General features: G+C 37.4%; 1 protein-coding gene across 3 annotated transcripts; it reads left to right on the forward strand.

Annotated features, from left to right (window-relative positions):
* Positions 1–2,409: 2,409 nt before the first annotated feature.
* LOC139952068 (KH domain-containing, RNA-binding, signal transduction-associated protein 2-like) lies at positions 2,410–15,679 on the forward strand. Of its 3 annotated transcripts, XM_071951012.1 has the most exons (9): positions 2,411–2,631; positions 4,295–4,410; positions 5,006–5,122; positions 5,850–5,996; positions 6,584–6,964; positions 7,988–8,037; positions 8,926–8,981; positions 9,330–9,435; positions 12,787–12,923. In XM_071951012.1, the coding sequence occupies exons 1-9, from the start codon at positions 2,529–2,531 to the stop codon at positions 12,788–12,790; spliced, it is 1,080 nt and encodes a 359-aa protein (XP_071807113.1). In that variant the 5' UTR covers positions 2,411–2,528; the 3' UTR covers positions 12,791–12,923. The 3 variants fall into 3 exon arrangements, with proteins under 3 accessions (XP_071807111.1, XP_071807113.1, XP_071807112.1); XM_071951010.1 differs by lacking the exon at positions 9,330–9,435 and having other exon boundaries at positions 2,410–2,631; positions 8,926–8,942; positions 12,787–15,679; XM_071951011.1 differs by lacking the exon at positions 12,787–12,923 and having other exon boundaries at positions 9,330–9,732.
* Positions 15,680–15,899: the final 220 nt, after the last annotated feature.

Consider the following 15,899-nt stretch of genomic DNA (forward strand, 5'->3'; position numbering starts at 1 on the left):
AAGATGTGGTGCCCTTAGACGAAGACGCAAATTATGTATACGTCACACTTCACTTTGATTTCTTCAACGAGTCGGGCGTAAACTACAAGGATGGCAGGTAAGTCACTCAAAACAGTATTGTTTTTAGCAATTTTTTGAGTTAGCACTTCCACCGGTTACACGCTTAACTAGTCTTCACCTCAGCTTTACTATGAACCTCTCTCGCCATTACTCGTTGCCAAGTAAGATTTTATGCTTCAAATTATTTTGAGTGGTTACCAATAGTATCCACTGTCTTTAATATTTGAAATGAATATCTAACACAATGGCCGTATCACATTTTAATGCTTGTCACACTCTTCATTGTTCTTCTCTCATCCACACTCATCCTAAAAAGCAATTAATAGTCCATTTTGTTTCAGCTGTGGTTTTAAATTTAATTATCTTTGGATCTTGTAAACGAAATTTTAAATAACAGGGACAACAAAATATTGTAAACAAACTTCCTAAACAATTTTTTTTCACTTCTGGTTTGTTCACAGCGGGTTATTCCTCCTCAAGAAGACTTCGGATGGATACAAGTTTTACATCATGGCTATCAGCGCACATGATCAACCAAGTTCTTAATCTATGGCATAACTCGACCCAAGATCAATTGAAGTCACTGCATGGAGAATAATTATAACAATCAAGTAGCATTCAGCGTTTTATTCATTGTATAATTTGTATCGGTATAGAGTACAGAATTGCGACCCACCATGATATTATAATAGATGTTTAAAAAAATGCATCGGGCATAAAGGATAATATTAATTTAGTTTTTTTTAATAATTGTTTTACCCATAACCGTACCGATGTTTTTTAGCACTGTATACTCAGTACTTTCACGACTTCTGAAAACAAATTACAAGGCATAATAAAACTTGCAATGGGTGGTATTCGAACCCACGACTTTTGAAAATAGACCACGAGTCTAATTGGAATGGGGCAACTGTCTTTCAGGCCTCAAACTATAGTTTTTAAAAAGTTCATAATGAGAATTGAGTAATGGTTTATGAGAAGGCCATAGGGCCATATAGCTCTATGGAGAATGCGTATCAGGTACATTACAATCACAGGGTTCATCGATTGTTTATAATTATTAACATTTTATAAAGTTTGACTTTGATGAGAGGAAGGCCAAACAGTGAGCAACGAAATAAATCTTGTCTAGTCGTGGCAATATCGTGGCAACATCCACTCGTTTATTCATTGGTTCGTTGCTCTTTGCTCCAAGTGTGACTGCAGTTACTGCTGACCATCACGTGATTTATAGGGAAGATTATATCATTTTTAACGGGAAGATACAGGGCCTGTTGATCACTCTTTAAAAAAATGAATGACAAAACAACATGGTTAGAGCAGCTTTGTGGCTACTTTGGTGTTAGAAACTTCACTCAATTCAGATTAAATTAGACGCAATTTATACTGCCTCTTTGACAGAAATGTGGAACGGCATTTCCAGCTCCTTTCTCGGCGACTCGCTTTATTCGTTGAAGCTATCATCACATCAGCACAACTTCCATTGCAACGGAATCTCTGGGGAGAGCCAGGCTATAGCTAGCTCTAGCTCAATAAAAAGCACTTTACCATCAAATTTTGATTGACGATTGTTTCCAAAAATAGTTTTGCCACAGGGTAAAAAGCTAATTCTACCTCCATGGTAATACAAACCAATCGTTTGGGAAGGCACTAAATACTAAACTCCACAGCGGTTCGGCCCATCGGAGAATACCCGAGCGAGAATGACCTTATGACGCCATTTTGCATTATGCTTGCATCTTTTAGACATGAATTAAATATAAACAACCAGGTCCTAGTGGTGTGTACACTCTTATGTAACAACTCCCCAAACCTGAAGCAGTGCTTGCATCTTTTAAATATGAAACTATAAACAACCAGGTCCCAGTGGTTAGTCCACTCGTATGTAACAACTCCCCAAACCTGCTGCTACAAATGTACTTAAATATAGAGGTCTGAAGCAGTACTGATCTTTTATACATGAAAATATTAACAACCAGGTCCTAGTGGTTAGTCCACTCTTATGTAACAACTCCCCAAACCTGATTCTGCAAAAATGTACTAGAACAAAGAGGTCTGAAGCAGTGCTTGAATCTTTTAAACATGAAAAAAATATAAACAACCAGGTCCTAGTGGTTAGTCCACTCTTATGTAACATCTCCCCAAACCTGCTGCGTGGGGGATCGTCGCGAACCGTGCCGGAATGTTCCGAGAGCACACGAAAAGTTCCGAACCGCTGTATGTAGAGGTTAGTTTTTAGTACCTTCCAACAGTTTGGATGAGTGGTCAGGAAGTAAACAGTTTTTACCTACAGAGGGCGCTAGAATGACTGAAAGGGTGGTACTCGGCAATTTTAACAAAATACTACGTTTTATAACAACCAAATTCTGTACACCAGTGAAAGCACCCTAAGCGTGATACACGGGGTAGAAAGAAAAAAAAATCACTTTTATTATTGTGGAAACTGTCAAAACAGACCAGCCAAGACAATGGAGAATGTTGAAGACAGAACAGCTCGCCTCCAAAGTTTAAAGCAAGAAAAAGAGGGTCTCGATCCTGCTTTGACACACTCAAAGAAAGTCATAAACGATGGTGAGTGAAAATGATGCCCAGTTTACGGACAGCTTCGATTACCTCTCTGTCTACTGGGGTATCGATGGTCCTGTTTGACTTTTTGTTTTTACTACCACATAATTATGATTGGGAGGAGGGAACTAATGTAGCATTTTGTGACATTAAATTAGGTTTGTTGCTCTCATTAGTTAGTTAGTTAGGTAAATGAAGAAGCTCTAATTCTACCTCCCGACCCAACTTTTCAACAATTCCATATCATTATTATATCATTCAAAAACCGGTCCTACTAAAAGCCGACAACGCCGACAACAAGTCCAGAGCGCCGACAACACGCCGCCAACAAGTTTTTAATACCTCAAAAATGGCCAATAAAACATATATATATTAGAACTATATGTGTTCTGTAACATAAACGTAAATTTAATGGAAAAACTTCACGAAAAGTGTGTATTTTTTAACCAAATAAAAACTTTACTTGCACGGAAAGCGGTCGGATGCCATCTTGGCTTAAAAACCGTGTTTGGACCAGACCATTATGATACGGGTAGATTTAGAACTTGCCAACAACAGAGGGCGGGCTTCATGTGAAGACCTTCACTGCAGTTTGCACAGTGCATGACGCCCGCCCTCTACTGCTAAATCTGACTTACCCGCATCATAATGGACTGGTCCAAACACGATTTTAAGCCAAGATGGCGTCCAACCGTTTTCCGTGAAAGTTAAGTTTTTTTCCTGGTTAAAAACTCACACTTTTCGTGAAGTTTTTCCACTAAATGTATGTTTATATTACAGAACACACATAGTTCTAATATATCTATGGTTTATTTGCAATTTTTGAGGTATTTAAAACTTGTTGGCGGCGTGTTGTCGGCGCTCTGGACTTGTTGTCGGCGTTGTTGGCTTGTTGTCGGCTTTTAGTAGGACCCTTCAAAAACAAATCAATTAGATTTATCATTTATTTAGAATCAGAGTGACTCCACATAGAGTGGTAGAGTGACGGACATCACTGACAGACACTGACCATGGAGGTTATTTCTACCTCCATGCATAGTTGCGATAAAGTAACCCTCCTGCGCGTCTACGCCGTCGGCCAGAGCAGCCGGTTACTTTATCGCAACTACCTCCATGCACTGACTTGATCACAGTCCTACTAAGAACAAGCCGAAAACAAGTCCAGAGTGCCGATAACACGACGATTGCAAGTGTAAAAGTTTCCGTATCGGTATGGCGCCACCACTTTTTCATTCGATATGAAATAATATAGTATCTAATTTACCTCAATGAGATATCCCTTTTTGTAAAAATGAGTGAAAAGGTGGTGGCGCCATACGGAAAGTTATCCTACAATATCATTAGAACTATGTGTGCCTTGCAATTCAGGGACTTATGAGGTTCAGTATTCTTTTCAAAATCCCAATTTAATAATATGTGGATGTTGCTAAAATGTTATTTCAGTTATTATTATTTCTCTCCAATTCAAGCTCGATTGATGCAAGAGGCTTTGACAGACAGGTGACCATGTCCAACTATGCTCAACTGGCAGATTAAAAAAGGAACCCATATTTATTTGAATAATAAGACAATTATAATATAATCCAATGTATTTTTTACAAATTTCTTGCCAAGATATTTTAACAAACTTTCTTGTGACCTTTCACCACCTTTCTTTTGTGTTCCACAGAAATAAAAAGACTTGAAGCTGGCATAATACAACAACCCAAATATATTGATATAATAACAGACAAGCCTCTCAAATTGGAAGTCAGGGTCCTTATCCCTACTGAAGAACATCCAAAGGTTTGTAAAACCATCTACAAATCAAGTCATGGCTGAGCAGTTAAGTCATCAGGGTGTGGGTTCGATTCCCGACGTCCATGACACTTGTGTCCTTAGACAAGATGCTTTACTTTAATTGTCATCAGGCTCTTTAAAGTAATGCAGATCAATCCAGATTTAAAGGGATTATGGGAACGTATCAATCTCTTTAAATTAATGGCAATAACAGCCTTCGGTTAGCGTTTGAGAGAATAAAGCATTTTGAGAAAACATTTCACCTCGGAATATGGCTAGATATAAAAAGAGAATTTTTTTATGGCCCATAATTTGAATCTGAGAAGCATGACGGTGTTACGCTTCTCATATTGTGTATTCTTATTAATTATTCTTCCTGCATGGACATAATTATTCGCTCTGGATTTTTCGGCGATTTTTCGGTGATATCTCTATAACCTGATCAATGAAATTTTCAGATGTTAGTATAATTGTATACATCTACATATATAATTACAACAATCAAAGGATTCAAAACAAAGGAATACTCTGCCTTTAATTCATTCAAACTGAACACTTATGAAAGGGTAGACAAGATGTAAATTGTTTGTTTTGATTCCAGTTTAACTTTGTCGGCAAACTTCTGGGCCCGAGAGGAAATTCCCTGAAGCGAATGCAAGAAATGACCGGAACGAGAATGTCTATACTTGGAAAGGGGTCATTAAGAGACAAGAAAAAGGTCAGTACTTGTAAACACGTATTACATAAATTCCCGTCCTTAGGGTTGCCCCTGGGGAATAACAGCCGGTCTTTGCACTCTGATTACCTTACCTCCGGTCTGCCCCAGCAAATGGCCTTGCCCCAGCAAATGGCCATGCCCCAGCAAATGGCCTTGCCCCAGCAAATGGCCATGCCCCAGCAAATGGCCATGCCCCAGCAAATGGCCTTGCCCCAATTACTTGTTCTTTTTCAGGACCAACACTACTTAAAAAAAGATTTTCACATGGTGTAGCCACAAACCTCGTCTAATAAAACTTCCACCCAGTTTCAAATCCTACTTATTTAAAGGGTCTATGTAACTTTTGTAGGACAAAAAACACAATGTCCACAGATTTACACTAAACTTACACAGTTTGAAGATAATGATGCTAGAAAGCTTCCCTGAAAAATATTACGTGCTGAGTTGCTGTAGTTTTTGGGAAATGAGTAAAACAATGTCATGAAAATAGATTTCGTCTCATGAGACGAAAATTATTTTAATCATTTACAAACATATTTCCATGAATTTTTTTTTACTCATTTCTCAAAAACTACAGCACCTCAGTAAGTAATATTTGAAGGGAAGCTTTCCACTATCATTATCTTGAAACTCTGTAAGTTTAATGTAAATCTATGGACATTTTGAAAAAGTACCCAAATCCATTAATATGAATTACTCACTATCCTCTTCTCCCGTTAATGAACAGGAAGATGAATTGAGGGAAGAGGGATCAGAGAAACATGCCCATCTTAACGAAGACCTCCATGTGTTAATAGAGGTCTACGCACCGGCAGCTGATGCCTACAACAGACTGGCGTATGGCATCGCTGAAGTGCGCAAATATCTCATCCCGGTGAGTCTTCATTCATCTATTTATCTGTAGCAACGAGAGGGAGACATCTTTATATGTGTATATAAAGAGATTGTCAGTTTTGCCTTAACGCACTTTACAATAGAATCCAATCGCAACTGTATCTGGCATCATCAACTAGCCATTTCCGAGTGACTTTGAATAATGTCTGGAACAATGACTTGCTTAGTCAGAATGTACCGCTTACAGAATTCCGTAGACTTAAGAGACAGTTGATATGTCAAATGGTTCGGGTCAAGACTTTGCATAGCATCCTCCAGATGAGCAATCCCTAGTAACATTGTGCCACACACATCCATTCAGAATTGTGTATGGGTGCCACAACTACACAAAAGGTTGCCCCTTATCGTGTTACATAGCAACTGTTTCTATTGTCTAAGGTAACTTGTGATCAAGCACGCCTTTGTACCAGACAATATTCAAATCTAACACACAAATGGCTTTTTGATCATATGTGAGCCCTGACAGTGCTGAGTCCATCAAAAGCACACCTTGCTTTGATTTAATGGATTTGAAACAATTTGATGGTCACTCTAATCTCTTGGTGTTTTCCCTTCTGTTTACCATAGGACCCCAATGATGAAATCAGACAGAGTCAACTCCGAGAGCTCGCCATCATCAGTGGTTCCTACAATGAACCTCCAGCAGGCACAGGACGCGGTGTCAGTAATGCTGGATCCAGAGGTGCAATGTCCCACCCTGGACCCATGGGAAGGGGAGCTCCCCCTAATATGCATGGGAGGTTCCCCTCACCCCCACAGGGTCCACAAGGTCCCCCTGGGAGGCCTTTCCCTGGTCCTCCTGGTGGGGCGCCTAGCCCTTCAATTAGGGGAGGAGGAGTCGCAGGAAGTAGAGGGGGTTATCAAGGGGGCTTTGGAAGGCAGCAGCAGTCACCGGGGCAGTTTAATTCAGGTAGAATGCCCCCACCACCGCAAGGAGTGCAAGGCGAAGTGAGTTATCTTTCATTTCAGTCATTAATTGTATTTATTAATTTATTGGTCACATTGGTTAAGAAAAACTTGAAAGGGTCCGACCCTCCAGTGTGCACAACAAAAAAGATTTTAGTATATACATACAATAAGAATACTGAAGTAAAAAACACATTTAGAATACTTGTCTGTGGCTTTTCGTTGCCCTGGTTTAGGCCTTGGTGCCCCTTCAAAATGTTTCCATGAATTTTAAAGATTTCTAATGGAAGTGCCCCTTTGCAAAATGAAAATGGCCTTGCCCTTTTGAAGATGAAATCCGAGACCTGTATTAAGCTCTTGAATTACAAGATGACATCTTATTGAAGCTTAACCTTGGTATGAGTGTGACTGTACATCGCAACGTCATATCAGTGCAAAAAATGTTGTCCAAAAAATGTTGTGCAAAAATCTCCTAAAATGGCACCTAGGTGAAAGGCAAGGTTGAAATGGTCAAAACGTTGTATCTTGCTTAAAATATCAAAGACGTACACACACTACAAGTAGGTGTTGAGATTGAGAATTACGAAAATTTTGTGACGATTATTTTTGTATGAGGTACGATGTTTGTGCAAAAAAAAAGATAAAATTTTTTCACACTGATGCAACGATAGTTACATTTTTGTTTGTTAAAGCCAGTGGACACTATTGGTAATTGTCAAAGACCAGTCTCCTCACTTGGTGTGTCTCAACATATACATAAAATAACAAACCTGTGAAAATTTGAGCTTGATTGGTCGTCGGAGTTGCAAGATAATTGTGAAAGAAAAAACATCCTTATCCCACGAAGTTGTGTGCTTTCAGATGCTTGATTTTGAGAGCTCAAATTCTAAACTTGAGGTCTCAAAATCAAATTGGTGAAAAATTACTTCTTTCTCACAACGTTTTATATTACCAACCTCTCCCCATTACTTGTTACCAAGTAAGGTTTTATGCTAATAATTATTTTGAGTAATTACCAATAGTGTCCACTGCCTTTAACTTAGATTAATTTCTTCACCCATTTAGTATAATGAAGGTTACAGTGCAAGGGGAGAAGGATTCAACACTTCAGGAGGGTAAGTGAAAATGTATCGCCATTAAAGGGGCACATTTCCTTTCAATCTTTCAAAATGTTGCTGTTTGGAGTTACTCCTTATCCCTTTTAAGAGTTGTTCATGCACACAACAAAAACAATAGTGTGTTGTAATTAGTGAGTAGTGATTAATAAAAAAAACATAGATCTGACTCTGGAATACAATAAGCGGAATATATGCTCCGCCAGTTTGAAAACAAAACAGCGGACTGTATGCTGTCATGAAATTACACAAATGATTCTACTTTAAAATATTATTATTTTATTAAGAACAAATGGCAGTATTAAATGCAAGAGGAAAAAGGATTTATAGAACAAGCTCATTTCAGACGTCACCTTAGTATAGGCAATAAATTCAGTAATGGACTAAGAAACGACATCCTCTTTATTAAATTTGTTGGGTGTCATGGCCGAGCAGTCAAGGGCAGTGGACTTAAGTTCTGTAATTTACCGAATGTGGGTTTGAATCCTGACCTGGGCCTGGTCAGTCACAACACTTGTGTCCTTGAGCAAGGCATTTAATCATAATTGCTTCTCTCCACCGAGTTGTACAAATGGGTACCGGTGAGAGCTAGGGAGTAACCTGTGATGGACTGGCATCCTGTCCAGGAGGAATACAAATATTCTCAGTCGTTTAAAGCCAATGAAACGGCTATAAACACCGACCTAATGAACCATATTGGCTCAGGACAGACTTTACTTTACCTTAAAGTTACAAAATGTAATTAAGACCTGAAACCTTCAAACAGTGCTTTTGTGTTTTGAATAACATGGCAGACAGAAATTTATGATATTTCTGCCCAGCTGTGCAATCACCTGAATCAGGTTTTATATTTAATCTTTCATTTAATTTGTCATTTCTCTCTCTCAGTCCTTCGGGATACCAAGGTATGACAACTGATAACAACTTTGGACAATCGGGCTATGGTGAGTCTCCCTAGTCATTGTTTTCAATATCATTTAAATGGAAGGTATGTGTTTGGTGATCACGCTTAAAATTAACGGCAATTTAAAACCTTTTGCAGCAGCGTTTGAAAGTATAAAGCATTTTGAGAAACATTTCACTTTGATGTAATGTTTTAAAAAGATAACGGGTTTTATGCCCAAAAACTGAATCTGAGACAATCTTGAAATTGCGACGAAATTTTTAAATGAAAATGTCAGATGCATGCGATGGCCAGATAGCACTCACAAAAATGACCAGCGCTATTATTAACCAATGCTGCCAATAGTTCTTAGCATGTTTCTTCTCTCTTTTCTTTTGATTACTACCAGGTGGGGGTGTTAACAACGGGCAGAGTTGGGGTGACGCAGGGGCCCGCCTGAAGGCCCCAACCTCATTTCCCCCTCAGAAAGGCATTCAACGCACCCATCCCTACCGGTATTGATTTGATATTATTACAAACCGATTGAGTAGACAGCCATAAAATGGGGGATAAAATCATCCTATAAACCTGAAATTTCACCAGTTTTATTTGTTTCCATTTTTTTATTTTTTTCATTCTCAACTTAAACATCAAGCCTTGACCACTCATAATAATTTTCAAAATTTCATATAAATCCAAAATCTTTCATTCAGAGTGTACTTGACAAATTTTGTTTAAAGATACTGCCAGTTGATATAATACACACCAGGGGTCGATTTCACAAAGAGTTAGGACTAGTCCTAACTTAGGACTAGTCCTAGGAGATATTAAAAACGTATGGCTGGTCCTAAGTTAGGACGATTAACTTGTCCTAACTCGAGATGAGACGAATCCTAACTCTTTGTGAAATCGACCCCAGGTTTAATACAATAAACATCTTAACACTCATATGCAACATGCTCTTCATTCCAAGCATTAAAGGGGCATGACATGATCAAAGAACTTGGTGAAGTCTGTCGTTAAACTTGGAGAAATATACCATGAAAAACGTGGATATCAACTTTCTCTGGTGTGGTGTAGTTAAGTATGAATGCCAATAAACTTTACAATACCTCTTCTCCACTTTAAACAGAAATTAGTTTTAATCAAGTAGGGAAATAATTTAGCCAACCCTGAACAAAGGTAGTGACTAATAAAGAGACCGCCAACATGTGGCTAGATAGCTCAAATAGTAGAGCGATGTTGCGATGGTGCATTTGTTGATGAATCGGGCTAGCAAGAGCTAATATACCCACTATTATTTCTGTTAAACCATCTTCATTTTAAGCTTAATCTGATAGGAGTTAATTGTTTTATCTTAGTGTTAACAATCAGAATTAAGTAAAGACTTTATGTTTGTGTTTCAGAGTCTAACTCAATAAATTTTCTCTTTCAATGTTTTTTGTCTTTGTTTAATGGTCAAAGACTAAACTAACGTTTCTTAGCAAGGTTATGATAACATGTAAATCATCTAAAGCTAAACCATTATAGATTTTAACTAAACAGTAAAGCAAAAATAAGCATTTTGTATGACATGTTAGTTTATTCTTAGTTGTAGTTTTAGTAGTTTTGTTTTTGTGTTAAATACACCTAGGTCAGTACCAGTACTTGATATTACAAGTTTCAGTTCAGTTTAACAAAATAATGATCATGTTAATTTTACCTTCATTTGAGAGAAATAAATAATGTTTATGTAAACTAAAATTGTAGTCATTTATTGGTCTTTAAATCCCATAAACGTAGTATCAATATTCAAATAAAGTAATATTATGTAACCCATTGGCATAACATTTTGCAACATAAAACAAAACTTGAAATGTATCTTTAATGTTGGAAAACAACTATAAAATATAAACATTGACTATTATCAGTCATTTAACTTTATTGGTCAAATAAGTGTCTTCATCAAGTGACCAGTATTTTGTTGAACTGTAAAATAAACATGTGTAAACAGAGCTGAGAGCATCTCCGAACTTATAGACTAAAATCTTAAGGGGCACATGGGGTTCCACCATTTTTTAAGGGTGGTGAGGGGTAGGGGGTACTTCTCGCCATATACAACTGAAGTTTCCGTTTGGTTTATCTTAATTAAGTCATTTTTCAATGCTCTTGATATGCCTTTTACTGGCTATTTTGATAAGATTTAGTCTAACTTGAGCTTAACACACATACATTGTTTGCATGTTAATAGAAAAGTAGCATTAAAGTTATCTCATTAAATCATATAAAATGTAATGTTTTACTCTGGTAGTTTTAAACTCATAAGTCAATCCGCTAAAAAAACTTTGATTTAAACCTGCAAGAGATACATTCATGTAAACGTCAAATTGCCTAATAATCTAAAAATTTAAATAAAAAATGTAATCACAAACTAATAAATAAATGTTAATCATTCATGTTTATTCTGGGTCTTTTTTGTAATCATTTTACTTTATTGTTAACTTTGGGTAGGGTTCTAAATTGGGCAACTTGCTTTTAAATTTAATGAAACTGACTAGTGATCTTAGCTGAAATTTGTTTAAATCAATGAGGAAGTTGGTTTGAGTAAAAAATACAATAATTTTAAATACCATTCTCCGGTGCTTTTCAGAAAGATTCTCAAAAAGTCTTGTCATGTCATCACTTGTGTTTATGTTTGAGCTCCGTTTTGTTCAGCCACTGTGTTATAGCATGGAAGTATAACAAAGCAACCTCACTCACATGGCACCATGTATTGTCTTTTTGAAAGCATAAGTGTTTCTCGTTTTTCAGAATCTTGAGGTTGGCGCCTAACTCTTTGATCGATAATTATAAAAAAATTCAGAAGTAAACAAATTTCATAATAACATTGAAACGATAAACAAACGCAATATAAACAAGTTTATAAAGCATTCTTGTTAAAATGTTTAGTCATCAAATTAATGTTAGTATTCTCACTTGGTGTATCTCAACATGTCCATACAATAACAAATCTGTGAACATTTGGACTCAATTAGTCATTGAAGTTGCAAGAGAAGTCTGAAGTCTTTTATTATTTGAGTGAGAAATTACTTCATTCTCAAAAACTACTTTACCTCAGAGGTGCCGTTTCTCACAATGTTTTGTATATCAACAGCTCTCCATTGCTCGTTTCCAAGTAAGTTCATATGCTAAAAACTGTAATAACCAATAGTGTCCGATGCCTTGGAATCATTGTAAACTCCCCAGGGTAGTTGGTGTCCTCCCCAGGGTAGTGGGTCACCTCCCCAGGGTAGTGGGTCACCTCCCCAGGGTAGTGGGTCACCTCAAACAGCCTTTGCGCTAACTTTGAAAGAGACAACCTTGAGAAATTCTTGAGGAAATAGTTGTTTGGTTTGATCAATTTGATTATGTTATGAAAAAAACAAAAAACAAGATTAAACAAAAAAGGGCTATAAGAAAAAAAACATCCTTATATCCTGAGGAAATGGATGATCATTGTTTTATAACTTTCGGCATTGCCGGAAAATGCAATAATTTTTTTTCTCCAAAACTCACGACTTTGACCGTACATGTACTTTGCATGTTTGGTTACTCTACGCATTGCAGGCAAAGTCTGCCTCGATTGACGTCACAAAAGGGGTAGGCGGAACCGGCCCTTCAAACAACTTTGTCTATTTTTTTTTAACATACAAATCGTGACAATAAAAATAAAAAATTAAACTCATTCTTTTGTAGTCTTCAAGAAAGACTCTGCTAGGGTCGAAACGTCAGGCCATTAACTATATTTTTGCTTTTATACCATAGGTCCTTTTGGTTGGTAAGCAGTTTGCAACAAATAATTCTATTTTCTCAATTTTTTTTTTTTTAAATTACCTATACTTCAACAGATGAAACCGCGAATACCTCTGACCCAAGTGACAGTACACTTGAGACGCGTTGGATTCTGCTTTATGCATCTACCAAGCAAGGGTTGTTGTCTTACATTACGCCGAAAGATCTACCCACCAAGGAACGTGACGTTTGGGAGAAATTCTTCAGGAGTCGGCTTCCTTAAGGACCTCATGAGAAGGAGGTGTAACGTCTTATAAGACATGATACAGGTGAAACCATACAAAGCCTCATTTTTTCATTTTTTTTAACATGGATTTTATGAAATATTCACCTTTTTTTTAACCCACCTTGCAGCCACTGCCAGTATTTGGTCTGGTCCAAATCATTTTGTATTTTTTAATCACTGGTGACTAGATCATCCAAACAAAGTGGCAGCGACTGATTTGTACACGGAACTCGGGGAAGTACACATTTGCGCAAGGGTAAAAACAAACTATCTTCTTTATCCTCCATGTATGTCTGCTAACAAAGGGGATTGGAACTGCTTCTATAACCACTGGTCTAGCTCGATGGTTTAATTGGTAAGACATCTGCTCTGACAATGCAAGACCTTGGGTTCGAATCCCACCCGAGTGATTTGCATGTTGGTTTTTTTACCACAGAACTGGGAAAATTTCACATCTGTGTAAGGATTAAACAACAAGTTATAAAATGGCAGCTGATTTTATTTTTGAAACTCTCAACAGTGACAGTCGGTGGTTTTATAAAGGCTCGGGTATACTTGAAGAGGTGCCTTTTTCAAAATGTGTTTTTCATTTCAAATTTGTTGTTGGTGGGGATACAAAACTGTTGGGTGATTGGGTTGGTGCAGTGGTATCTTTCCTCGCCGTCCACCCCCTAGGACCATGGTTCGAATCCTGTCGGGGACACTATCTGGATTGGGTGTTCAGTCCCTGCCTGATTGCATGGGGGTTTCTCTGGAATAATTCCCTGGGGTTGTCATGCACGTTGAGAACTGAACCCTCCTCCCTTATTTTTCTCCCCTACCCAAGGAGTTCTTGGCTAGTGATTAAGTTCACTTAATTAAGAGTCCTTGGCTTTACAACAAGGTGTCCTAACCCTTTCAAAAACGAAGCATACATGTGAAACAGTCGCATCTAAATTTAACATTGTAAACAATACATTGCTCTAATCCTTGATTGATAAACTATAATCGATAGAAGTAAACTATAACTAAATAATTATAGACTTTATTAACCTAATCAACCTCTTGCTTTTCTCATGATAGTTTGTTTTTAAAACTATTTTAGCTTTTGCCTTTATATTAAAGACTTTGCCTAAATCAATTATGGGAATGATGTAATCCAAAATAATCATAAATTTCTGATTAATTGTTGCATGTATTACTCACATAATATCACAAAATTAACAACTCATTAGCAGTCTAATTAAACGTCAGTTTATGGCATAATCAAGTTAACTCATAGTGAAATTATTATAATAATTAATACTCAGATTAAGTATGAAGCTGTTACTTGAATAATACTCAGTTTGACAAAAATAAAGGATTGTTCATATAATTTTTCTATTTAAAAGTAAGGTATCTCATTGGCTGTCTGAGCAGAAGTTCTAGACCAATCAATTTGCTCATTTCATTCATTATTCCAATGTTGTGTGATACACTAATACACATGATTGGTGTATGGGTAAAACCAAACAATATTCTTTTTGCATGATGCAAATGTAGCATCATAGTTTGTAGCGTTACCTTTAAACGTTTACATGATTCGTGCGCATACTGCCTGGCAAAACCTTTGTGTTTTGGCAGCCAGCTAGAAAGTGATGCAATCTTACCATGACTATGTGTCTTTTTGCCCGGTGAAACATGGCGTACACAGTGTTCTGTCAATAGGCTGGTTTGAATGTAAACATAGGTCACATCGTCTATAGTGCTAAAATATAAGATTCAAACTGCTTCTAGCTACAGGGCAGTCATGGTGGTCTAGTGGTAAGACATCTGCCGTCGATTTCACAAAACTCTTCCTAACTTAGGATAACTTAAGATTAATCCTAAGTTAGGACGAGTTACTCGTCCTAACTCGAGATAAGACGAGTCCTAACTCTTTGTAAAATCAACTTCTGGCCTAGATGACAAAGGTGTTGGGTTTGAATCCCACCCGAGTAATATGCTGATAGATTGCTTTCTTTCACAGGACTTGGGGAAAATGCCGGGTACTCAACGGTGTGCGGGTAAAACCAAAAAACACAATGTTAGAAAAAAAAGTGTGTGTTTGAAGTTTAGTTGTGGCACCCTATCCTCAAGAACAAATGTGTACTCCTAGGCATTCAGCATATTCAAACCAAGCTTAAATCCACTGAACTGCCCCTCTCTTGCATGGATAATTTTCCTAAACAAATGATATACCTTATTATTAATTATCGTATAAAATAATATGTTATCAAATAAATTAATTGATTAACCATTTCTAGCTAAAGGACATTAGTTGGGAGGACTAATTTACTGAAAGACATAGACACTATTGGTGATTGTCAAAGACCAGTCTTTTCACTTGGTGTATCTCAAAAAATGCATAAAATAACGAACAGTTGCATATGCAAAAGTGCCCGGAGCGGACAGTAATGCATGGAGGACACAATCGTGTCTGACACCCGGAGCGGACAGTAATGCATGGAGGACACAATTGTGTCTGACACCCGGAGCGGACAGTAATGCATGGAGGACACAATCGTGTCTGACACCCGGAGCGGACAGTAATGCATGAAGTACACAATCGTGTCTGACACCGGCACATTATATGTAGGTCGCAAAATTCTATGGTGAGCACAAACAGTAAATATTATTCATGTAGTATTAAGTTATAAAAGTATGTTTTGTTTCAGTTTGTTTGTATTTATTAACATATTGTGTAGATCTTATTATGTTTTGAAAATGATAAAAATATATTTTGTATTCTTATAAAGAATCTTGAGATCCTTCCGTGTGTAGTTTTTGTGAGTGGTTTTTGTGAGTGATCATCAAGTCGAGGGGAGAGGGGTGGGTTACATACAATTAACTGATTTGAGCTGCATGCCAACCCAAATCAACTGTCATCAGGGGCACGTCGCCAACTTATCCTATGGCTGAATTAGGGTTACCCCCCCCCCCCCC

Source organism: Asterias amurensis, chromosome 20, assembly GCF_032118995.1.
Source record: "Asterias amurensis chromosome 20, ASM3211899v1".
NCBI lineage: Eukaryota > Metazoa > Echinodermata > Asteroidea > Forcipulatida > Asteriidae > Asterias > Asterias amurensis.